Consider the following 27,076-nt stretch of genomic DNA (forward strand, 5'->3'; position numbering starts at 1 on the left):
AGCTTACCTCATCCTTACCGACGAACCTAAATGCTAGAATATGAGCAAAGAAGGAACCGGTAAAATCCCATAAAAATTCTGTGCACGGGAGTCCGGACGAAGACGCAGGACGCGTAAGTATATTGCGAAATTTTCCGCAGAGCGAAATTGTTCGCGGCGGAGGACTGCAGAGTGATTGTTCACGGCAGAGCAGTTCGCAGGTTTGCCGTTCGGGCGGGATTGGGTTTCCTGGAATATAACGAATGAGAGGTTCGATATACTGAACCAAGCGAGTGTGGACCCTTAAGTACTGCGGTTCCCATCTCCCGCGAGGGACTGGGCCAGGAACAAGGGGGAGCGAGTGAGTGCGTGTTCGGAGATATTCCAGAAGATGGGGGCGAAGGGCAGCAAGCCTTCGACTCCCATGGGATGGGTACCCACTGTACCTAAGAATACCCCTCTGGCATATATCTTAGACAATTGGAGATGTCTCCCTGGAACCTTAGGGAAAGATAAGCAAAAAATGATAGAATATTGTACTAAGATATGGGGAGGGAAGAAGATTTTTTAAAATTTTTTTTTTTTTTTTTTTTTTTTTGGCCAGTATATGGGTCAGAAAAAGATTGGGTAAGACAGCAATTAAACCTCTGGGTTAATAATAAAAAACCCCTTAACCCTGAGGAGAGTCAATATGCGGAAGTGTGGCTAAAAAGACCGGGAGCTAGACTTTACCCGCTGAATGAGATAAAAAAAACAAAAACTAAACAAAAGAAAAAGAAGGTATAACATGAAGCGGGGACAGATACTAAATATGTATAGGCGTAAGGGAATAAATGTAAAGGCAAAACGACCCTGGGTGTGCGTACTTTGGAGGAACGATCCCCATGCACCTCAGCGCTGAATAAAGCACACCTACTTTACAACTTTAACGAGTTGTGGAGTCAATCTGCATATCAATTTGGCGAGCCAGCCAGGAGGCCTCTGTTCGGCTGCAGGATCGGGTGAGGAGCGGATATCCTAAGCCCCCCCCAGGCCGCTTGCCTGGGGGAGCTCCGCTTCTCATCCGCTCACTGCGGGGACAGACAGCGACCTGCGCCGGCTGCGGAGAGGCGGTATGCTTGGAATTTAGGTACTTTGGGGGGCCTGTAGGGCATACGCGTGGCCCGGGGCTGCTGGTAAGGCGTGCAGAGACGTCTGGCGCACAGCGGAGTTCCCCGTGGCAGGTAGGGCTTGCAAGCTGGGGGGTCTCGTCGACCGATAACGCGGCTGCAAGCGATCCTGGAGGCGGATCGGGCGAGCCCGGGTTTTCGCTGCACCCCAAGTTTTGGAGAAAGGGCGGACCTGCTAATGACCATGTAGGAAGCAGGAGAAGGGTAAGCGGAACCATAGCGTGAGTGTGTGGGATCCCATGTGTTTCTGTGTGACTGAGACGTAGCGTAGCTACGAAGCGAGTGTGGAGTCCTAATCCGCGGTTCCGTGTCTCCGCGAGGGGAGCGGCCGGAGACGGACGAAGCGTTTATGTTTTTCTGTCCTGTGTCTTGTCTGTGTATAACCGTCAAGCAGCTTAGAAAGCGGGGGAAGGTCCGGCTACCCCTCCCGCAGTGGATAATTTTACGAAATGCAAGGGCAAGGGAATTTCCTATATGCCCTGTGAGAGTATGCCTTGTAGGAGTGTAACTGTATGGGACGGGTGGCATTTCACGTGGATATTGCCACTCAGGACAGCGGTGGGGCAGATACTGCTCGGGGTGTCTTACAAAACACTGCCAGGTAGAAAATTATAATTATCTAATCGGTGACCAGAAATAAAAGATTACTTTGTGGAGAAAAGCCACAAAATCCTGGCGGACTTCCGAGAAGTTAGAATGGAAAACTGAGAAAGGGTTTATAAAAGGTATCAAAGAAAATTTGAGAAGATGTGGTTACAAAAGAAAAAAAAAATAAAAAATGGGAATACAACAATTAATGTCTCTCTTTTTGGGACAATCAACGGTGGATATTAGGAAAACCTTCGTAACCTGACATATGAGTGCATAATAAGTTTTGAACAGTGGAACCTGCTGTGGATACTAGGGCAGTGTAAATTTTGCTGGAACTGAAACTATGTTCTAATGACAGGGGAGTTGATCTGCAGAACCCAGAGATACTATCTTACTGAATCCCCTGAGAATATTATAAAACTTGTGTGTAGGTGCTCTCATATTTTAAGTGCATTTGCAGAGCACTGGGAAAGAGAAGCTATAGAGATTTGTAAGAGATTGTTTGAAATGGGAGCCGGTCAAAACAAGGGAATTCTGAAGAAAAGCCCATTGGGTTACATTTTGGCACATTGGAAAGAACTGGGAGGTTCTTCTGGGGGCTCGGTAAACAAGAAAACATTGGTAAAATATTGTAATCAATGGTGGCCTTTATAAACTTTGGAAAATCAGGAAAAATGGCCTAAGAATGGAACTCTGAATTCTAATGAATTTTTTTACAATTTATGTTGGTTTTGAGGTGGCCAAGAAAATGCAATGAAGTAATGTATGCAGATATGTTTCACTTTAAGAAAGCACCTGGAGTGGCAGACAGAATGTGAAATTAATATAACTCTGCCAGATCCCTAATTTTGGTTTTGGAAAAGGACAAGGAAAAACAGAAAGCTAAGATGAAGAGATGTTGTTCAGCCTGTGATATTGGGACAGTCATCAAGAAAATTATATATCACAGGTACCTCCGAAAGGAGCACCCTCTGCCTCTGTCCTATCAGGTATTGATAAGGAGGAGGAAATTGCTGTCACTGGCAACAAGCAGCACATTCACATTCAGGGTTAAGAAGGGGTTAAACCAGAAGTGCTGTTGCAGAGGCAGGCATCTGTAACCCCTGCAGAGCAGGGTGAGCACCTGTGAAAAATCATAAATAAATAAATAAAAAAGGGAAAACCAAAGGGGAAAGGAGGGAAGCTGCCGCAGTTCCTGTGTTTGAGCATGGAGAGTGTATAGGAATTGGAAATAGGTAGAAAAGAAAAAGCTGGGTCGTGCTACAGCCACGGCTGCGCTGGTTGCTTTGAAACTGGTGGAGGACGAATGTCGGACAGAAGTGGGGGAGTAACCTCCTCTTCTGTGGAACCGGATCGGTGTGAGTGCTATGAGGAGTTTGGACGCTGGGAGTGAGACTACCCTAGTGGGAGTGCCATGGGGTGGCTCGGGTGACTGAATTGGAACTAGGCTGACGGGACCAGGGGAATCTTCCCTAGCAGATCCACTGGTTATAATGGAATTTTTGGTTGATACAGGTGCAATGTATTCAGTTTTAAACAAAGCTTTAATACCTTTGGGGATGATTATATGATGATAAAAGGGGCGACTGGCCAAGGTGAAAAGGCTTATTTTTGTAAACTACTAAAATATCAATTGGGAAAACAATGGGGCATCCATAAGTTTTTGTATATGCCTAACTCCGCAAAAGCTCTTTTGGGGAGAGATTTGTTAGAACACTTGGGAGCAACCATTACTTTCAAAGGAGGCGAGATCACTTTAAAAGTAAGGGACCAACAGTATATAGAGATGTTAAAAGCTTAATTTTGATCACTAATCATGTCGAGGGAGAAGTCAGATTGAAGACATACTGGATCAGGTATTCCCAGGGATATAGGCTACAAACGTACCTGGAAGAGCTCCTAAAAGAATACCAGGTACAAACGGGGAACATGCTGTTACAGTATGTAGATGATCTGCTCATAGCAGGGAATAATAAGGAGGATGTAAGAAAAGAAAGCATTCGATTTCTAAACTTTCTTGCACAAAAAGGCCTACGGGTATCACAAGAAAAGTTACAATTTGTGGAGGAAAAAGTGAAATATTTGGGACATTATTTGTTTAATGGCCAGAAAATATTGGAGCCAGTCGCATTAAAGGCCCAGTGACGAGACCCCACTGGAAAGTAATCAGTACTCCAGGGGACACCAAGATAACCCTGAAAAGATAACGTAATGATAGAAACTTTATTTAATTATTTTGCCGCATTATCTTTTGGTATAAAGTGTGTATTGCTGTTTATATTTGCTATAATTATTTCTCCTCTTTTCTATTATATATGGAAGCGTACAAAGTGTGCTGAAGGAAATTGCTAAACTTATGCAACCACACAATAGTGAATATAGAAGATATACTGATGTAAATAATGTATGTACTCTAGATATACGAATTAGGTGTAATAATTTGAATTGCAATTGTTATCCATTTGCTCGTTTTAGGTGTAAGGTATGTCAGGATAAATGGTGGACACACTGTGAATGTGGATGCCCTCCAATAGGAGTTTGCACACAGTGTTGGAAAATCCAAAGAACTCTCACTGAGTGGAAACTAAAACAATTAGAGTCTAAACAAGAAATTATTTGGGAATCCCATGAGTGTTGGGAGATTTTTGCCAAAGGAATAAACCCTCAATATTATTGTTACCACTCCAATGAACCAGTCCCCTTTATAGCCGAAATTTTGATTATAAAGTGTAGAAGGGAAGTACTAACTGTATCTTGCTTTGCCCCATTAGTTAAGGCTGCAAAGTGGGAAGCCTATGTAAACAGGCAGAAAGCCCGAAACAGCTATTCTCCTGAAGAATTCCCTTGCTGCCGAGAAGATGGTACACCCCGTGGCTCGAAGCAACCGAGTCGACAGGCGAGGCAGAGGAGGAATAAACTGTGGAGAAAAGAACCAGAACAATGGGATGCAAAAACAGCAATGGCCGAACTTCCCCAGGACTGGTAAAAATATACTTAAATTGGCAAAATTGACAGACACCCTTTTTCCTGGTATACCGTTAGTTTTGTTATTGATAATAACCCAAGCAAATGGAAACCCGCATGAACCATTAAAGTGGGAATTAATATCGTGGGAAACATCCAAAGTGATAACCACTTTCACTGGGACGGGACAACCTGAATTCCCTGTACAACCTTAATGTAGAACTCCGGAAAAGGTTAGATCAACGTAAGAAAGATCGTGAGGCGGGCAGGTCATGGTATGAAAACTGGTTTAATATTTCACCTTGGCTAACTACTTTGTTATCTGCTTTAGCAGGGCCGCTTATTATATTGATTTTGGGACTTATATTTGGGCCTTGTATATTACGCTATATTTTACGCTTTATTAGAGAACGGTTTGACATAGCTAAACTGCTTATTTTAGCTACGGGATCTGGGGTAAAATATAAGAGTGTATCTATTGATGAGGATGAAGATTGTTGTGAATGTGTCATGCCACGTAAAAAATATACCTGTGATTGTAAGGAATTACCTTGTGAGTGCTATGATAAATGTTGGGAGTGTGGAAAAAGGTTGGCTTACAATTCTGAAAATGAAAGCAGCATCTAATAAACAATAATAGGATAAAAGAAAAAGGGGGGATTGTGAGAAACTATAAATTAGGATATTGTTTATTAGGATTTATGTTAAGCCCAATGTAAAGGTTAGGCAATAAAAAGTATGAAATTGCTTACTCAAACAGTCACCGGACACAGCTTACATAGACTAACAGTCGCCAACCGCAATCGCTTATCGCTTATGCAAACATAGTAGATGTTGCCTAAAAATAGCTATAAGATGTTCCATGTGAGAAACTATAGACTAGTGTATTGTTTATTAAGATATATGTTAAGCCAAATGTAAAGGAACTGACAGAGATAAAACACAGCTGGCAAAGATAAGATAGCCGCAAGATGTCCCAGGAACTGGCAGAGATAAGACTAACAACTCCCTGCAAAGACATAGGGATGAAGGATCAAAGGAGGAAGACTTCTCACCTTGGTCTCATCAATCACCAGGAGGCAGGAAACTACCCCCTAACAACAACTGAAGCATGCGCAGAGTACTTCCACTATTTCATGAACAAAGAAGTAAAGATGTATAAAAAGGGGCTGTTTGAAATATTTAACACGGCAGTTGGCGGAGCGCAGACTCCCCTGTCGTCCAGCGCTGTCTTTGCTCATATTCTACTTGCTATAATTAATAAAATTTCAATTGGATTATGATCCGTTGTGGTCTCAATTTATAACAACCCTGAATGTGAATCTGCCGCTTTTTGCCAGTGACAGCAATCTCTTCCTCCTTATCAATATCAGATAGGACAGGTGCAGAGGGTGCTCCTCTCAGAGGTACCTGTGACACATAATTTTCCAACCTGTCTTCCTGATTACTGTTTTTTAACTGTAAACATCTTTCCCCAATATCACAGGCTGAACAGCATCTCCATCTTAACTTTCAGTTTTTCCCTGTCCTTTTCCAAAGCGAAAATTAAGGGATCTGGCGGAGCTATATTAACTCTGCATTCAGTCTCTCACTCCACGTGCTTTCTTAAAGTGAAAAACAGATCTGCATACATTACTTCATCCCATTTTCCTTGCCACCTCAAAACAACATTAATTGTAACAATAGTTCAGAGTTCCATTTTCAGGCCATTTTCCCTGATTTTCCAAAATATACCAAGGCCACCATCGGTTACAATATTTTACCAATGTTTTCTTACTTACCGAGCCCCCAGGAGACCCTCCAAGTTACTTCCAGTGTGCCAAAATGCACCCTAAAAGACTCTTTTTCAAGATCTCTTCACTCTGCTGACTTTCCATTATCGGTCTCACATTCACACACACACACGGGATCCCACAGACACACTCCACACAGTTACAACACTGGAGACAGAGACTAAAATTCTATCAAACAAACAACAGTTAATAACACAGTTATAGCATCCTGTCACCAATACCAAATCACGCAACCAAAATCCTTAATGTAACAAGCCACAAAATAAATCAAAATACCAACAACATCCAAAACCATTTCCACAAGACACCCCCTGCGTCTTGTAGGACCCAAACCACAAGATGCCCCCTCCTTCTTGTGGGTGTATACCAAACGGACGCTAGCAGCCGGGTATACGCCTTTACCTACGAGATTTCCTATCTCGATTTACGGAAGGCTTCCAAACCTTGCGTACGCTTACCAAACCAACCCCATTACCAATGCAGTCTTTACGCAAGATGCCCCCTGCACCTTACAGACCATACAAAAGAAAAGAATACCTTTTATGAAGATGGTCCTTGTCTGCTCCTGCAGTGATCCGAATGAGTCGAGGGGTCCCTCCGGGAAAAATTCCCGAGGGCCCTAGGGAGCCCTGTCCTCAGCGGGTCCTGCAGCCGAGCAGAGAGGGTCCCACCTGGGTCGCCAGATTGATTCGGAGAAAACTCCAGGAACAAACTTGCCAACAAAGTTTTCAAGCTGACAAGCAGGTATTCCTTATTGCGGCGCCGAGAGACACAGGGGATAGCTCCACCTAACGTGTGTCTCCCTAGTTGCCACACACGCTGTCCTTTTATAGTCACTGGGCATACATGCATACATATTCATGAGGCTACGTATTGATTACATCATTTTCCAGAAAGCTCCCCGCACGCGTACAGAATTGTGGTGGTGGTCTCTGAGGGTCGTCTACTTCTTCCAACAATCTTCATCACTTCTGGCAGCCTTTGAAGCATGCGCAGTAGACGTTTATCCCAGTTTAATTGGTTCGTTAGCACCAGAGACTCCTATCCTCCTACTTATCAGTTAGGTTAGCTGTAGCCCATCCTGGACACCTGCCCTTCCCAGATACTCCTTATCCCTATGTCCTGTTTTTCTAGACTGTTTTTCTTAAAACTGTGTCAACCATAACAATGTATCTCGTGTGAGAATTCTCAGTATGTTCTCGAGCTGTACTCTATTTTTTTCTCCATGTATCCTGCACCTCAGTAATTTTCCACTGCTACTGTTACAAAGCCATCAAACTTAACATTACTCCAAACTAATTCGAAAGGTTTCTATATTCCATTTTGTAATTTTGTGCCCCCCTTGTCTCAGTAAAGCCTGAGTAGGCACCCCACTCCGGTGACCGAGACACCAGCTCCCTAAGAGCGAGTGTCCAGACCCTGCTCCTAAGCCTAATATGCTAGGACATGCTAGGTAGCGGGACACGTTCTATGCAGGGAGCCTGCCGGAACCGTGCCTCCAACGTGGATATCCTCACTTACTTACCCACCCTCTAAAGCATCACCCTACACCACTATCCCGTGACTGAGATACCAGCTCCCTGTGAGCGAATATCCAGACCCTGCTGCGGAAGATCAACGGACAGCACACTGATTAACGTAGTGCTTAATAATATCGTAATGCCTGATCTAAACAAATCTGCACACCACCCAGTAATACCTAAACTTTGGAGCCAACCGTCCAAACCACGATTGATCATTAATTTCTTCATGTTATCTTTTAATTGGGATCGTTGTTGATGAATCGAACTAGAATGGTCAGATAGATTCATACCCTTGTTGTTCTACTGATCTTCTTTTCCGTTGCTCGGGTTTACTCTTTTTAACATGATAGCATATCCCTCATGCTGGGAACAAACATAGTCAACTTCCCTATATAACATGGCCCTCCCCGAACAGTTTTTGGTACCCCTTGCCAAGCTCTATGTCCACAGATTAAAAATATCCTTTAGGAAATTGTTTTGCCGAATTATTATTCCGAATAGAAAATTTACTACCTAGGGTCTCAGCACCTATTGCTCCATTACAATATCCGTGTTTTCTATAATTTTTCTAATCATAATTACTCGACATATTGGTCCATTGTGTCCAAACATATTTCTTATGAAAGTTTACCCCTGTACATGCCGATCCTGCAAAATAAAAAGAGGACCCATTGCCGGCTAAGGATCCCCGGAGATCTAACTCCTGAGGGTCCCAAGGCATTGTGGCGTTTAAGGCATTAATGATCATCGCTCCAGCCATTCCTGTTTGATTCACTTCCCCATAACAGCAGGCTGGTTTGTCTTCTGGAACAGTGCAATCATAAATTCTATGACATGTCTGATTAATAAAAGGGCTATTTAAAACCGTCCTGTTATTTATCCAATTGGTCCAGCCCGCCAGGCGCAGGTAAGGGACGCCAGTTAACCCTGATTTTAAGGCACTACCGTGAATTACCGTGGGAGGTTCTTCCCTTTCTGCTGCCAGGCGTAAATAATTTAACACATACAATGCTTTTGCCAAGCGTTCACTAGGTCCTACACCACTCTCCCCCGTTTTTTGTTTAAGTAACAGGTTTCTAAGGGACTGGTGAGCCCGCTCAGCAATTGCTTGTCCAGTGGCTGAATTAGGGATTCCGGTGAGATGTTTCACACCCCAAAGCGAGCAAAAGCCGTGAAATTCTGAATATGAGTGACATCCGTTTGCCAAAGTTGTAGCGGTAAAATGCCTAGAGGATTTATTCCAACACCAAGGCCAAAGCCCGTCTGTTGACATGCAGGACAAGAGTTTACAATTCCTTTTACTTCAGTAAGATCAGTCTGATTTGAAGTCACTTGAATCTTTATAACATGTGGCATACCAGTGAATCCTACACACCATGTAACCGGTCGGAATAATGGGGATTTAACAAATGTGCCCAGTGTACTTGCCCATTACCCATGGTCACACATAACAGAACAGATATGACAAACATTTCTGTCATTACCATTTCTTTATGTTGTTGAGTTCTGGGGCTTTATACATTTCGCTGGCAGCCAGTATGGTCCTGTCGATAGCTGTACACAGCCGTATCCTTGACCCCATGTCAGCAATGGCACTGGTCCTTTCCACTCGTTATCATGTAGGTCTTTAAATAGAGCCCCCCCCCCCCCTTTTACTTTTTTTTGTTTCTTTTATATATCTTTTAGATGACCCTACTTGAGCAGGGGATTTGGACTAGATCGTACCTCCAGCATATGCCAGCCACAGGCTGCTGGGCCTGCCCTTTTTCTCCTGGATGGCTCTCTGATAACAGGGGAGGCCATCCCTCACATCAAGGTCTGGCATGGCATGTGTCCCCACCGCTCGACACCTGCTGGGCTGCAGCCAACAGTGGAGCAAAAGGTTCTTCTTGGTGGCAAACACAGAGGCCAGCCCAGTCTTGCCCTTGACTGTGGTAGCGGGCATTAGGCCAACCTCAGTCCTTGCACCTTGTTGTCAATGCAGACTTTCACCCGCTTCATCCAGTAAAGCACATACAGATTTACATTAGCAGAGTAATGAGCCTAACGAGTTAGAACAGAAAGGTATAGCTGGGCATCTTGTACAGAGGGATCCCTCCAGAACAGTGGTACCAACATCTATATCCTCACTTACTTACCCACCTCACTCTCCATCTCTGTAAGGCCTGAGTAGGCACCACACTCCAGTGACCGAGACACCAGCTCCCTAAGTGCAAGTGTCCAGACCCTGCTCCTAAGCCTAATGTGCTAGGACCGAAAAAAGGTAGCTGGACACGTTCTATGCAGGGAGCCTGCCGGACCAGTGCCTCCAACACGGATATCCTCGCTTATTTACCCACCTCAAACTTCCTCCCTCTAAAGCATCACCCTACACCACTATCCCGTGACTGAGACACCAGCTCCCTACGTGTGAATGGGCAGACCCTGCTCCTAAGCCTCATGTGTTAGGACAGAGCCCAAGAGCTGGACTTATTTTACACAAGGTGTCCTCTGAAACAGTGCCAGGGGCATGGATATCCCCACTCAATTACCTGTCCATAACTCCATCTCTATAAATCCTCCTTGGATAGCGCTCTTTGCTTACCCAGAAACCAGCTCCCCAAGTGCGAACGTCCAGAACCTGATGCTAAGAAGAAAGCGCCTCAACAATTCAAAACTCAACCGGCGGCTAGGAACATCCAGAAGGTACTGAAACAGGGTGAAGCTCTGCTGTCAGGGTTGGAGTAGCAGCAGTACCTGTCACCACGGCTGGAATGGCTAGAGTGCCTGTTGCTGAGGTTGCAGCAGCCGCAGTGCTCGTTGCTGGGGCTGGAGTAGAAGCACTGCCTGCTGCTTTGCCATGAGATCCAGGGTCTTTTTCTCTTTGAGGGTACTGGATAGTGCTGAGCAGGGCTCGGTGGGCACAGGACAGGGCCCAGCACGTTGTGGTGATTTCGCCTCTCTGGTACTGCCAGGACGATGCTTTTTCCAATTTAATGGGGTAGTTTTCCTGGATTTGCACTTGTGCAGGGGTGAAGTTCCACAGCATTGCAGGGGCCACTGGCCTAGGTACTTGCCCGTACAATCCCACACACCCTGCCACTCGTAACTCTACAGCCTCGGGGAAGATGTCTTGGGGGTATGCTCACATCGTTGTTTACCCTTAAGCAAGACCTGAACCGTACGCAGCAACATGCTGGCTCCCCGCAAAGGAGCAGGTTGGTTTCGTGGGCATTCACAGGACATTTAAAATCTCTGAAATTCTCAAATGCTACCGTAAACAGCCTGGTGGGGAGGAGGAAGATGTGGGGGGACGTCTCCCCCATAGGTTGGTCCTCCCAGGAGAAAAAGCAAGAGGTACAACTATTAATAGTTCCCACAACATGGATTCCAAAGGACAGGGGGGATGGCAATGCTGAGAGCACAGACCAGATTAACAGTTTCTAGTACAAAGATGTCAGCACTATTCTTAACATCAAGACACAAACACGGCGATTTAAACCGTAAGATTTATTATCGCTACAAACACCTATCATGCTATAAATAACAATACATTTATTGAGAAAGATACAAATAACATACAAATTTATGAAGAAAGCTAAAAATAACATACACATTTATGAAGAAAGCTAGAAATAACACACAAATTTATGAAGAAAGCCATAAGTAACATACACATTTATTCAGAAAGCCATAAATGACATACAAATTTATGAAGAAAGCTATAAGTAGTATACAAATTTATTAAAAAAGCCATAAATGACAAAATTATAAAGCTATAAGTAACACACACATTTATTCATAAAGCTATAAAATACAAATTTATGAAGGTATAAATAACATACAACTTTATTAAGAAAGCTATACATAACATACAAATATATTAAGAAAGCTATAAATGACAACATTTTTAAAGATATAAGTAACATACAAATTTATTCAGAAAGCTATAACATACAAATTTATTCAGAAAGCTATAACATAAATTAAGAAAACTATAAATAACATATTAAGAAAGCTATAAATAACACACAAATTTATTAAGAAGGCTATAAGTAACAAATATATTGATGAAGCTATCAATAACATAGGAATATATTAAGAAAGCCATAAATGAGAAATTATAAAGCTATAAGTAACATACACATTTACGAAGCTATAAATTACATATAGATTTATTAAGAAAGCTATCAATAACATAAAAATCTATGAAGAAAGCTCTAACATAAATTTATTAAGAAACCTACAAATAACAAATATATTAATAAAGCTATAACATACAAATTTATGAAGAATGCTATAAGTAACATATAAATTTATTAAGAAGGCTATAAATAACATACGGATTTATGAAGAAAGCTATAAATAACATTAAAATGTATTCAGAAAGCTATAAAAAACACACAAATTTATGAAGAAAGCTATACATAACATACAAATTTATTAATAAAGCTATAAATAACACATTTATGAAGAAAACTATAAATGACATTTAAATTTATAAATAAATCTATAAATATACATTTATTAAGAAATCTATAAAGAACATACACATTAATAAAGCTATAAATAACATACAAATTTATTAAGAAAGCCATAAATGACAACATTTTTAAAGCTATAAGTAACATACAAATTTATTCAGAAAGCTATAACATACAAATTTATTCAGAAAGCTATAACATAAATTAAGAAAACTATAAATAACAAATATATTAAGAAAGCTATAAATAAAATACAAATTTATGAAGAAATATATAAACAACATACAAATTTATTAAGAAAGCCATAAATGACAAAATTATGAAGCTATAAATAACAAACATATTCATTAATAAAGCTATAAAATACAAATTTATGAAGAAATGTATAAATAACATACAACTTTCTTAAGAAAGCTATAAATAACGTACAAATTTACTAAGAAAGCCATAAATGACAAATTTATAAAGCTATAAGTAACATACAAATTTATTAAGAAAGCTATAAATAACATAAAAATTTATTCAGAAAGCTATAGCATAAATTAAGAAACCTATAAATAACAAATATATTAATAAAGCTATAAATAACATACAAATTTATAAAGAATGCTATAAGTAACATATAAATTTATTAAAAAAGCCATAAATAACACAAATTTATGAAGAAAGCTATAAATAACATACAAATTTATGATGAAATATATAAACAACATGTAAGTTTATTAAGAAAACTATAAATAACAAATATATTGATAAAGCTATAAATAACAACCGAATTTATAAAGAATGCCATAAATGAGAAATTTATAAAGCTATAAGTAACATACAAAATTATGAAGAAAGCTATAAATAACATATAGATTTATTAAGAAAGCTATCAATAACATAAAAATCTATGAAGAAAGCTCTAACATAAATTTATTAAGAAACCTATAAATAACAAATAATAAAGCTATAACATACAATTTCTGAAGAATGCTATAAGTAACATATAAATTTATTAAGAAAGCTATAAATAACATACAAATTTATTCATAAAGCTATAAAATACAAATTTATGAAGAAAGCTAGATATAACATACAAATTAACTAATAAAGCTATAAATAACACAAATTTATGAAGAAAGCTCTAAATGACATTTAAATTTATAAATAAATCTATAAATAACAAACAAATTTATTAAGAAATCTATAAATTTCTAAATAAATCTATAAAGTACACATTTATTAATAAAGCTATAAATACAAATACACCAATTTATGAAGCTATACGTGACATAAATTTATAAATATAGCTATAAATAACATACAATTTAATGAAGAAAGATATACATAACCTATAAATTTATAAATATATCTATAAATAACATACAAATTAATGAAAAAAGCCATACACGACCTAAAAATTTATAAATATAGATATAAATAACATACAAATTCATTAAAAACGCTATACATTACCTATAAATTTATAAATATAGCTATAAATAGCATACAAATTAATGAAAAAAGCTATACATGACCTATAAGTTTATAAATATAGCTATAAACAACATACAATTTTATGAAGAAAGGTATACATGACCTATAAATTTATAACTATATCTATGACTAACAAACAAATTAATGAAAAAAGCTATACATGACCTATAAATTTATAAATATAGCTATAAATAACATACAAATTAATGAAAAAAGCTATACATGACCTATAAATTTATAAATATAGCTATAAATATCATACAAATTAATGAAAAAGTCTATACATGACCCATAAATTTATAAATATAGCTATAAATAACATACAAATTAATGAAAAAAGCTATACATGACCTATAAATTTATAAATATAGCTATAAATACCATTCAAATTAATGAAAAAGGCTATACATGACCTATAAATTTATAAATATAGCTATAAATAACATACAAATTCATGAAAAACGCCATACATGACCTATAAATTTATAAATATAGCTATAAATACCATACAAATTTATGAAGAAAGCTATACATAGCCTATACATTTACAAATATAGCTATAAATAACATACAAATTAATGAAAAAAGCTGTATATGACCTATAAATTTCTAAATATAGCTATAAATAACATACAAATTCATGAGAAACGCCATACATGACCTATAAATTTATAAATATATCAATAAATAACATACAAACTTATTAAGAAATCTATTAATTTCTAAATAAATCTATAAAGTACACATTTATTAATAAAGCTATAAATACAGATACACCAATTTATGAAGCTATACGTGACATAAATTTATAAATATAGCTATAAATAACATACAAATTAATGAAAAAAGCTATACATGACCTATAAATTTATAAATATAGCTATAAACAACATACAATTTTATGAAGAAAGGTATACATAACCTATAAATTAAAAAATACATCTATAAATAACATACAAATTAATGAAAAAAGCTATACATGACCTATAAATTTATAGATATAGCTATAAACACCAAACAAATTAATGAAAAAAGCAATACATGACCTATAAATTTATAAATATAGCTATAAATAACATACAAATTCATGAAAAACGCCATACATGACCTATAAATTTATAAATATAGCTATAAATACCATACAAATTTATGAAGAAAGCTATACATAGCCTATACATTTATAAATACAGCTATAAATAACATACAAATTAACGAAAAAAGCTATACATGACCTATACATTTATAAATATAGCTATAAATAACATACAAATTCATAACAAAAGCTATACATGACCTATAAATTTATAAATATAGCTATAAATAACATACAAATTAATGAAAAAAGCTATACATGACCTATAAATTCATAAATATAGCTATAAATAACATACAAATTCATGAAAAACGCTATACATGACCTATAAATTTATAAATATAGCTATAAATAATATACAAATTAACGAAAAAAGCTATACATGACCTATAAATTTATAAATATAGCTATAAATAACATAGCTATAAATAAAATACAAATTCATGAAAAACGCTATACATGACCTATAAATTTATAAATATAGCTATAAATAACATACAAATTAATGAAAAAAGCTATACATGACCTATAAATTTATAAATATAGCTATAAATAACATACAAATTCATAAAAAAGCTATACATGACCTATAAATTTATAAATATAGCTATAAATAACATACAAAGTCATAAAAAATGCTATACATTACCTATAAATTTATAAATATAGCTATAAATAACATACAAATTAATGAAAAAAGCTATTCATGACCTATAAATTTATAAATACAGCTATAAATACCATACAAATTAATGAAAAAAGCTATACATGACCTATAAATTTATAAATATAGCTATAAATAACATACAAATTCATGAAAAATGCCATACATGACCTAAAAATTTATAAATATAGCTATAAATACCATACAAATTTATGAAGAAAGCTATACATAACCTATACAATTTTATAAATATAGCTATTAATAAGATACAAGTTAATGAAAAAAGCTATACATGACCTATAAATTTATAAATATAGCTATAAACAACATACAATTTTATGAAGAAAGGTATACATAACCTATAAATTAAAAAATATATCTATAACTAACACACGAATTAATGAAAAAAGCTATACATGACCTATAAATTTATAGATATAGCTATAAATACCAAACAAATTAATGAAAAAAGCTATACATGACCTATAAATTTATAAATATAGCTAGAAATAACATACAAATTAATGAAAAAAGCTATACATGACCTATAAATTTATAAATATAGCTATAAATAACATAGCTATAAATAACATACAAATTCATGAAAAACGCTATACATGACCTATAAATTTATAAATATTGCTATAAATAACCTACAAATTAATGAAAAAAGCTATACATGACCTATAAATTTATAAATATAGCTATAAATAACATACAAATTAACGAAAAAAGCTATACATGACCTATAAATTTATAAATATAGCTATAAATAACATAGCTATAAATAACATACAAATTCATGAAAAACGCTATACATGACCTATAAATTTATAAATATAGCTATAAATAACATACAAATTAACGAAAAAAGCTATACATGACCTATAAATTTATAAATATAGCTAGAAATAACATACAAATTAATGAAAAAAGCTATACATGACCTATAAATTTATAAATATAGCTATAAATAACATAGCTATAAATAACATACAAATTCATGAAAAACGCTATACATGACCTATAAATTTATAAATATTGCTATAAATAACCTACAAATTAATGAAAAAAGCTATACATGACCTATAAATTTATAAATATAGCTATAAATAACATACAAATTAACGAAAAAAGCTATACATGACCTATAAATTTATAAATATAGCTATAAATAACATAGCTATAAATAACATACAAATTCATGAAAAACGCTATACATGACCTATAAATTTATAAATATAGCTATAAATAACATACAAATTAACGAAAAAAGCTATACATGACCTATAAATTTATAAATATAGCTATAAATAACATACAAATTCATAAAAAAGCTATACATGACCTATAAATTTATAAATATAGGTATAAAAAACATACAAATTTATGAAGAAAGGTGTACATGACATATAAATTTATAAGTAAGTCTATAACATACAAATTTATGAAGAAACCTATAAATAACATACGCATTTATGAAGAAAGCTATAAGTAACACACAAATTCACAAATAAAGCTCTCTAGAAGTTCAAAGTCAGGAAACGGAACAGAAGAGGTGTGACCCTGAACCCAGGTCCCGGTTGTGTGCGGAGCGCTGCTGCCGGACTCGCAGGATGGAGCCAGCCGGCAGCTGCTCCACGTGTTCACACGCTCCTCACTCTGCTGTCTTCCTCCAGAAGCAGCCCCGCTTACAGGCTCCACCTTCCGGCTCCTGGGGATCTAGGGAGCAAACAACACCGAGGAAGTATCAGGCCTTGGCTCTGGCTCACCTGGCAGCACGCACAGCAACTGTGCTGCCATCAGGGACAGTCAAGTCTGGCCAAAGGCGGCCTGCGACTCGAAAGTCTGAGGGTGTTTTTCTCCTGTGTTTCAGCACACGTTATCAGCAGGCTGGTATGAAATTTATTTAGTCATCTGAGCCAGAAAGGTTGGACTCGTGCACTAACTTCGGCACCGTGGTGGGTTTTTCCCCGCTTACTTCAACAGTCACTTCGCTAGTCAGTGTTCCCTTTGTGGCACTGTCACCCTCCAGCAAACATGTCTCCAGCCTGCATCTCAGTGCTGTGTACTGTGACATGCAGGGGTCTGGCACAACTCCCACAACTTCGGCTTTTATTGACTGAGAGAATTTAGTCCCTTGTCCACCTAGGAGTCCTCAGCACCAGCTTAGCTATAGAAGCGTGTCGCGAAGCACGCTAAGAGCTCGGACCAGTGTAATAGTTGAACTGAAGGCCCAGTGAGGTACTTACACTGCAGACAGTAACTCAACTCCTGTGATCTCCCCTTCCTGGAAGAGTTTCAGAGCAGCTGTCTTGGCCACCTCTAAAAAATGCAGGATCTCTTACCAGGGACTTACCCTGCCGTGAGCTCTGTCTCCTCTTCCTGCACCGCGGCTTTACAGACGACCCTGCCTCTTCTGCAGCAGGTTTGTTCACTGCCTCAGGTCCTGAAGTCAGCTCTCTCTCCTCCGTCACTGATTCACGTCTCACATTCGCATTCTCCTTTAAATAAACACACCAAAAAATGAAATAAACCCAAAGATCACTCAATAGCTTCTTGTTATCAATGCAGGCACAAAACAAGAACTGCTCTTCTCCACTCCAAAAGGGCACCTGAGAAGTGCTGAGCACACGAGGAATGTTTTGAACCCAGAATTAAGGTTGCCAAACTGAAATTCAGGCTCTGAGGAGCTAAACCTGCCCATTCCTGGGGAGTTTTACCTCCATTTAGCACTTACTTGAGCAGCACTAAACAGTCCTTCCACAAGAAACATTTTGGAGGGTCGAGCTGGGTTGTGATCCAGTTGTTCTCCCTGCCCTTCACGGGCCCCCTGCGTGGTCACAGCGTCTTGCACGCTTTCAGCAGCAGCAGCGCTTTCTATGGCCGCACGGATGTAGCTTTCAAACAGTTCTCCATCCCAGCTTTCCGCAGGTTCCGGTGTCACTACATCAGCGCCTCGTGAATCACGCATCTCCTTGAAAAACTGAAACACATCTTCATAACTCAGTTCTGGCAACTTCTCCACGTCCTCTGATGCATGATGTGCCCCATCAGAGGGCAGGCACTCAGCTGCAGAAGGTGGCTGCACTTCAGGACTCTGCGAGAAACAAAACACAGGGAATGTCTAGGTGAAAAAATCACAACCATTTTCAGTCAGGGCTGACGGATTTTACTGCTTCTGAGGACCGTGCAAGTGCTTACTGATGATCAGTACACAAGCACGGCAGGATGATCAATGCTGTAGCTAGCTGCATCCCTCAGCAGGACCTCAGGGAAGCGTCTGCCCCAGAGCACACACAAGGTAGAGCTGATTATTGGCCACAGCTCAGTGAGATCCACAGGCAAAAAGCACGGTCTTCTCTACCACCTGCACAGCCCCTGCCACCCTGCTCCAGGAGAAACGATCGAGGCTACACTAAGGCTCGGAAATCTCAAGCCCTTTTGATCCGGGTAAGCTCATATTAAAACAGAAAAACGGGCAAAAAGGGCAAAAGGTTGGTCTTTGCAAGACAAGGTTTGTTCACTGCCTCGGGTCCTGAAGTCAGCCCTCTCTCTTCCGTCACCGATTCACATCTCACGCTCACATTCTCCTTTAAATAAACACACCAAAAAATGAAATAAACCCAAAGATCGCTCAATAGCTTCTTCTTTTCACTGCAGGCATAAAACAAGAACTGCCCTTCTCCACTCCAAAAGGGCACCTGAGAAGTGCTGAGCACACGAGGAATGTTTTGAACCCAGAATTAAGGTTGCCAAACTGAAATTCAGGCTCTTACAAAATGTCAGGCTAAGCAAAACAAGGAATCCAAAAATCAGAATCCGCAAAGTTAGGGGACATGTCCTCACCGCCTTAACTTTGCCCTCAGTTATCAAACCACCGACAAGAAATAAGCCAAAAGAAATCCAGGAGCACTCCTTCTTCCCAACACGTGTATTAGTAACGGCAGATCCAGCTCAAACAACTTGACAGAGCTGTGCCATGCAAAACTGTGCACGCAGCCACACATTTCTGGGTGGGAATCGCTTGCTAATGAGGTATCAGTGATTCCAAAACTCACAGTCTCCACCTTGAGTCTCGCTGGTACTCGCTGTTATACATATGAAAGGCGAAGCCTGTGCGCATGAAGAGAAGTACAAGCACGTTCTTTGACAAAGTTGTGTCTTAACAGTCCAAAAGGCCTGTTCAAATACAGAAACTGAACTCTCCGGGGACAGCAAGTACCGCCCAACACGCCTCCTGCTCCCGCAGGAAACCCACTGCTCTGTGCTATTTGCTCTTGGAAACGTGCTCTCTCTGTGTATGGCATGAGGATTGCTAACAAGGGCTTTTGAAAACCCTTTGGCCAGCAATGCCCTTGTCTAACATCCAAAACACAACTCCTAGGCATAAAAAATAAGAGGAGGAAGGAGGACTCTAGCTCACTACCTTCGCCAGCCAGAGCCCACATTTCACGAGTGAGGAGCTAAACCTGCTCATTCCTGGGGAGTTTTACCTCCATTTAGCACTTACTTGAGCAGCACTAAACAGTCCTTCCACACGAAACATTTTGGAGGGTTGAGCTGGGTTGTGATCCAGTTGTTCTCCCTGCCCTTCACGGCCCCCCTGCGTGGTCACAGCGTCTTGCACGCTTTCAGCAGCAGCAGCGCTTTCTATGGCCGCACGGACGCAGCTTTCAAACAGTTCTCCATCCCAGCTTTCCGCAGGTTCCGGTGTCACTACATCAGCGCCTCGTGAATCACGCATCTCCTTGAAAAACTGAAACACATCTTCATAACTCAGTTCTGGCAACTTCTCCACGTCCTCTGATGCATGATGTGCCCCATCAGAGGGCAGGCACTCAGCTGCAGAAGGTGGCTGCACTTCAGGACTCTGCGAGAAACAAAACACAGGGAATGTCTAGGTGAAAAAATCACAACCATTTTCAGTCAGGGCTGACGGATTTTACTGCTTCTGAGGACCGTGCAAGTGCTTACTGATGATCAGTACACAAGCACGGCAGGATGATCAATGCTCTAGCTAGCTGCATCCCTCAGCAGGACCTCAGGGAAGCGTCTGCCCCAGAGCACACACAAGGTAGAGCTGATTATTGGCCACAGCTCAGTGAGATCCACAGGCAAAAAGCACGGTCTGCTCTACCACCTGCACAGCCCCTGCCACCCTGCTCCAGGAGAAACGATCGAGGCTACACTAAGGCTCGGAAATCTCAAGCCCTTTTGATCCGGGTAAGCTCATATTAAAACAGAAAAACGGGCAAAAAGGGCAAAAGGTTGGTTTTTGCAAGACAAGAAACTGGACGATCAGGCTTGCACAGGTCAACCCTTTTTCAGCACACACCAGCAGAGCATGCTTTGCTTACCCCCTCTGAGGAAAAAAAGCATCTCCATGCTGCTGGAATGCGAAAGGAAGCCCTGGCATTTTTACTGAGGTTCTTTTGCTATTCGATAAGCCAGGCCACCCAATAAGATCCCGTCCCAGACTTCTCTCCTTCCTGCCGCAAGCCCAGAAACCTGCGGTCCGTGCATGGGGTCTCCTCCCTTCCCCCTGCTCTCTGTGCGCTGCACTCACCTGCACAAAGGCGCAGTCGGTGGACGCCGCAGCACTGGTGCTGACAGTCAGAGGACCTCCCTGGCCAGGGGGTGAACACTGCGGGATGCCTGCAAAATTCAGACACGGGGATCAGACTGCCAGAACTGGGGCCCAATGTGCACAGTTCTATTGCTTACTTGCATTAAACACTGCAGTAACCACTCAGTAAGCTAACTCCCCGGAATGTATTATGACCTCCCCACTGACTGTAAGACTCAGTTCTCCACCTTAAAACATATTTCGTCTAAGGTATGTAGACACAGATCAAACACACACACACACACACACACTGGAATGAAAATGTCATCTTATTCCAAAAAGCAGCTCTGTAGATGAAGCACTTTCTGCAGGCCTCAGCTTCTGGGGACAGGTAGACCAATTCTGAATGGGCGCGAAGTGCAGAATGGTGCACAAAAAGAATGGTTTGCACTCACAACACCTTTTCTTGGGGTTTTTTGCCAGCTGCAGCAGTTCCTGATGGAACAGCAAGAAAAACTGCACCTGTGGAAATCCCACTGATGGGCTCGGCCGGCAGGAGCAAAGGGGCCAATTCATTTGTAATACTTCAGGTCTTCCAGCTGAATCAAGATTCCACACACACCCGCTTCACCCACACACTTTGTCCTCCCCTGCTCGTTGCAGAGAAGGCACTTCTGAGCTCCTCTGTCTCTCATACAGTTCATCTCATCAGAGCCAGAAGAAATGAGCAGCTAAAGCCCATTCTGTCACCGGCTGTTAGCAAGTAACGGACCCGGCACACACATCTCACTGGAAGCACACACGTCAGACACACACACAGTGACGGAGCACCGGGGAAAAACATTTCATGCATCACTTTGCAGTAAGTTCTCGAGCAGCAAGTGAAGAACTTTTGCCGTACGTGTTGGATCCGGGGCTTGCAAGCACTGCCCTGGAGACGCGCAGCTGGCGGGGTCTGGAACGGAAGCACCGGCTGGAGCCCCTCGCTGAAGCGGCAGAAGCGAGCACACGGTCCGGAGAGTGTACGTGACCGCCGTGGAACACTTGTGGAGGACGGGAAAAGGAGCCCCCTGGCCTGGGAGAGCTGGGGAAGCCCCGTGCCCTGGCAGCGACCCAACGGAACCCTGCCATGGTCTGGAAGGGACCGGCGGCTGCTGGGATGTCGTCGCCTGGAAGGCAGGGGGGTCCTGGCATGAGGCCGCTCTGTCGGAGGAAGGAAAGAAGCTGCCTGGATGACAAGGTTGGGGAGCCTGTCCTACAGTCACCAGTCCTGCAAAACAACGGCAAACAAGGATTAAGGGATTTGCTCCAATGCTCTTCATCCAGAAACAGCCTCTGTTCTTACACCTAAACACACGCTAGCTGCTGCAGCACTAACACCTGAACACACAGGAACATCAGTGCTGTGCCAACGCACAGTCACCTCTGGAGCATTCAGTCTCCTGAAACCCTCAGGAGCAAGTGGCCGCTACTTAGAAATGTGCTACTATAAATCCAAATGGGCAGGAGCTGACTAAACCGGCACAAGCCATTGAGGGAGTGCTGCACGTTACATCAGGCAGCAAGGTAAAATAAAGGGGGAATCGTGAAGCACGGCTCTACCGAACTCCAGCGCTGACAGCACACGGGCAGCCAAGGCAAGGGCAACGTCCAAATCCTAAACGTGACTCTGAGAGCACTCCATCACAAGCCATTCGGTTTGTCAAGGAAAACAAAACCAAAGCCAGCTTTTTTCCAGGCAGCTCAGCCGGTTCGGTTGAGTCTAAAAAAGCTCAGGCTTTGCCGTTTTGTTACTTCCAAGATACTCCCTTTAACCTTCTGTGGTTTCCTCTCTCAGTCAGTTACGGTTTCATGAAATGGTACTTGCCCTCATACGGTTACCCATCGCTTCACACGGATTTAACGACAGCTTATGGAGCAACCCCTCAAGGAGAAGTAGCGTTCACCTATCTGGTAGGGCTGTGCCCGCTCCACAGAGGCAGGGTGAGGGCGCTCTTACTGACTGATGAGGCAGGGGGGACACAAAATCACAAATGGAATACACGAACCTTTAGAATCAGTTTTAAGTAATGTTAAGTTTGATGGCTTTGTAACAGTAGCAATGGAAAATTACTAAAGTGCATGATACATAGAAAAAAAAAGAGTGCTGCTAGAGAACACATTGAGCCTTCTTGTACAAGGGAAATTGTTATAGTTGACAGGGTTTTAAGAGAACCAGTCTAGAAGAACAGGGCACAGGGGCAAGGAGTACCTGGGAAGGGCAGGTGTCCAGGATGGGCTACAGCTAACCTAACTGATAAGCAGGAGGACAGGAGGATTCTTATGTCTCTGGCGCTAACGAACCAATTAAACTGGTCTGAGCATCTACTGCGCGTGCTCCAAAGGCTGCCAGAAGCGATGAAGACTGTTGGAAGAAGTGAACGACCCTCAGAGACCACCACCACAACTCTGTACGCACGCGGGGAACTTTCTGGAAAATGACGTCATGTACGTATGCCCAGGGACTATGTAAGGCCGGCCTGGGGAGCAACGGGGAGACACGCGTTAGGGGGAGCTATCCCCCGCGTCTCCCGGCGCCGCAATAAAGGATACCTGCTTGTCAGCTTGAAAACTCTGTGGGCAAGTTTGTCCTGGGGTTTTCTCCCAGTCACTGAGCCACGCGCGAACCTCGCTCCCCCTGCCTGCTGGCAGCGCATCTCCCCGCACGAACAACAGCGGCTTTCCCGCACCGGCGGAGCTGAGCGGCCGCCAGCAAGCTCGGGCAACCCTGCTCCCTGCGGGGGGGCCGATCTCCAACCCCCACAGCCCCCAGTGCTTCTCGGCCCGCAGCCCGGGCCACCCCAGCTCACCGGGCCTGGCAGCCTCGCCGAGCGTCGAGGGCGGGCGCTGGGGGCGCTGGGGCGGGCGGCTGGGCAGCTCCGGGCCGGCCGCCAGCTTCGCCTTCTTGGCGCTCGTCAGGCGCTTGAGGCGCACGAGGAGCTCGGGGCGGCCGCGGCGGAAATGGGGGCTCTGGAAGTGGAGCAGGGGCCCGGCGGAGCTGCCGCCAATGTCCCCCGCCGGGTCCTGCAGGGGCCCGGGCCCCGGCCCCGGCCCCGGCCCCGGCCCCAGCCTGCGGAACCCGTACAGGTTCAGCTGCCGGAGGAAGTTGGCGAAGCTCCTGCTCTTGAAGAGCTCCGGGCCCAGCGCCGCCCCCTCGCCGGCCGGCTCGGCGCCCAGCAGCTCCCGCTCGAAGAGCCGCCGGTCCACGACCAGCCCCTCGCCACGGGCATCCCAGCGCACGGAGCCGCAGCGCGGGCTGTTCACCAGCTGCCAGAGCTTGGCCGGGAAGTGCCTGGGGTTGACAGCGCCGGGCAGCCGCAGGCCCTCCATGGCGCTCCCCGCCAACGGACGCACCGGCCGCTCGCGCTCCACCGGCCGCCGGGCAAGGCCCGGCCCCATCGGCCCGCGCCGGGGGAGCGACACCGGCCCGTGCGCCGCCCGGCACGGGCCCGGCTTCAGCCCGCGCTGCCCGCCGGGGCCGGCCCCGCCACCCCCTCGCCTCGGCACGGCCGGGCCCGCAGCGGCTCCCCGCGCCCCCAGCCCCGCCGGGCCCCTCGGCCGCTCCCCGGTCCCAGCCCCGAGAGGGAAATCGTGACCAGAAGTTCAACCCCGAACCTGCAGCCCCTCCAACATGGATATTCTCACTTCCTAACACGTGTAAGACTCCGCCTCTCTAAAGCCTCACTGGCCACCACTCTTCTCTGACGGAGACATCAGCTCCCCTAAGGGCAGATGTCCAGGGCCTGCTTCTGAGCCTAATGTCTTAGGACAGAAACCAGGAGCTGCACATGGCCTTCACAGGGAGCCCTCTGGCACAGTGCCACCAACACGGATATCCTCTGCTGCTTACCCACCTCACTCTCCATCTCTGTAAAGCCTGAGTAGGCACCACACTCCGGTGACCGAGACACCAGCTCCCTAAGTGCAAGTGTCCACACCCTGCTGCTAAGCCTGTTGTGTTGTTCAGACAGGAGAAGAGCAGGCTGCGTGGAGACCTTGTAGCAGCCTTCTGGTATCTACAGGGGGCCTATAAGGGCACTGGAGAGCAACTCTTCATTAGGGACTGTAGTGACAGGAGAAGGGGTAACAGCTTAAAACTTAAACAGGGGAAGTTTAGATTGGCTATAAGGAGGAAGTTCTTTACTGTGAGGGTGGTGAGGCGCTGGAACGGGTTGCCCAAGAAAGTTGTGAATGCTCCATCTCTGGCGGTGTTCAAGGCCAGGTTGAAGAGAGCCTTGTGTGACATGGTCTCTTGTGAGGCATCCCTGCCCGTGGAAGGGGGGTTGGAACTGGTTGATCTTAAGGTCCTTTTCAAGCCTAACTATTCTATGCTTCCATGATTATACGTGTCTGCAGATTAAGACTAAACAACCAGTATGGGTGAAAGTCTCATAAAAATTCCGTCTTGGCCATGGTCTGATTATTTTATTACAGTTGATTAATATGAAGAGGCAATAAGCAAGCAACGCTGGGTTCCCTTCTGTATCAAATCCTCTACTATTGGTTTCAGCCCTTGTCTTCCTGCCAAAGAAATCGGGTAACCCTGATAGGTTCTTTTGTATTCGTTATTTTATTTTCCGTGCCATTTACATATAAATTTAAAGCCGGAATCATCAAAAGACCCAAATATTGGCCAGTATAAATGGTCAGGCCGAATTTCCTCTTCAGTCCACACTTCCATACAGTAATGGACCATTTTTATTCTTTCCTTTCTGGGACGGCCAAGAACCCCAGTGGTTAAACATTAACCCCAGGGGACTGTCTGGGGTTATTTCCAGTAACTTGCTCCCTGCCTTATTTCTGGGACCTCTCCGTGGGCCCCTTCCTGGGTTAGAGTTACAACTCCTACTCTGTCCCATTTCCCACCATGTGTGCTTCCTTTCAATCAACCACTATCGCTTCCCTCCTTCAGCAGCCAAGTCCCTCGCGGGAGATTGGAAACGCGCTTAGAAGAGGCCCACACTCGCTTCACGGACCCTGACCCGTGCTTTCACAGATTCAGAATACCCGGTCCGTGTCTCACCGTACACTCCGTCTCTTCACCGACCGGGTTCTTCACTGAAACCACGGTTAGAGGAAAAGCACACAACTTTGTTGCGTCTCATAGACACACACAGCGGCCTTCCCACCCAGCCGAACGGTACTTACAGTCCGCTGTTCCCGTCCGGATCTTCGTGCACAAGAATTACGGGTAATTGATACTGCAGTGTTCAGGGAGCTCGAATTCCTTGGTTATTGCCTCTCTGTTCGTTGATCTCTTGAGACTGCCCGGGACTAGAAGTCCCGAGCCACAGATTGTGGGGCGCCTCCTCGTAAGAGCTACAGTCCCAGGCAGCCTCCACAGAGATCACGTCGGGGTCACCAGTTTTGTTATAAAAATTCCGTCTTGGCCATGGTCTGATTTAATTCTTTTATTACAATTGATTAATACAGAGGGGCAATAAGCAAGCAGCGCTGGGTGCGTAGGGGAGTCTCTGCTCCACCAAGACGCACGCCGGGTTCTTTGGGGTCCAGTCTCTTACACTTCTCGGTCTTGGGTCTCAGCCAGTCCCTTCTTCGTCTGTACCCGGATGCCAACGCGGCCCCCTTTTCATTGGTCTTTTCTTGTTGCCGAGGTCTGCTTTTGGGTGAAGAAACTTCTTGGAAGAGGTACTGAACCCCTTGGTAATTGATTAATAAAGAATCGTTTATCACAAGCCTAATCACAGCCCTAGTTCTATCCTTCTATGGTTATTTAGTCAAAGCAC

The 27,076-nt window shown here is 42.7% G+C and overlaps 1 protein-coding gene and 1 long non-coding RNA gene across 2 annotated transcripts; one reads left to right on the forward strand and one right to left on the reverse strand.

The window, feature by feature from the left end:
* Positions 1-141: 141 nt before the first annotated feature.
* On the forward strand, positions 142-5,249 carry LOC136004851 (uncharacterized). The gene is made up of 2 exons (XR_010608602.1): positions 142-200; positions 4,511-5,249. It is a non-coding gene; the product is annotated as an uncharacterized LOC136004851 (long non-coding RNA).
* A 12,129-nt stretch (positions 5,250-17,378) lies between these two features.
* On the reverse strand, positions 17,379-24,728 carry LOC136005951 (heat shock factor protein 5-like). Its single transcript, XM_065663848.1, has 8 exons — positions 24,140-24,728; positions 22,181-22,560; positions 21,926-21,928; positions 21,291-21,368; positions 20,235-20,594; positions 18,462-18,821; positions 18,081-18,225; positions 17,379-17,443 (listed from the first exon to the last, which is right to left on the reverse strand). Exons 1-8 carry the CDS (start codon positions 24,726-24,728, stop codon positions 17,379-17,381), a joined length of 1,980 nt encoding a protein of 659 aa, XP_065519920.1.
* Between the last annotated feature and the right edge of the window lie 2,348 nt (positions 24,729-27,076).

This window comes from Lathamus discolor, chromosome Z (genome assembly GCF_037157495.1).
Source record: "Lathamus discolor isolate bLatDis1 chromosome Z, bLatDis1.hap1, whole genome shotgun sequence".
NCBI lineage: Eukaryota > Metazoa > Chordata > Aves > Psittaciformes > Psittacidae > Lathamus > Lathamus discolor.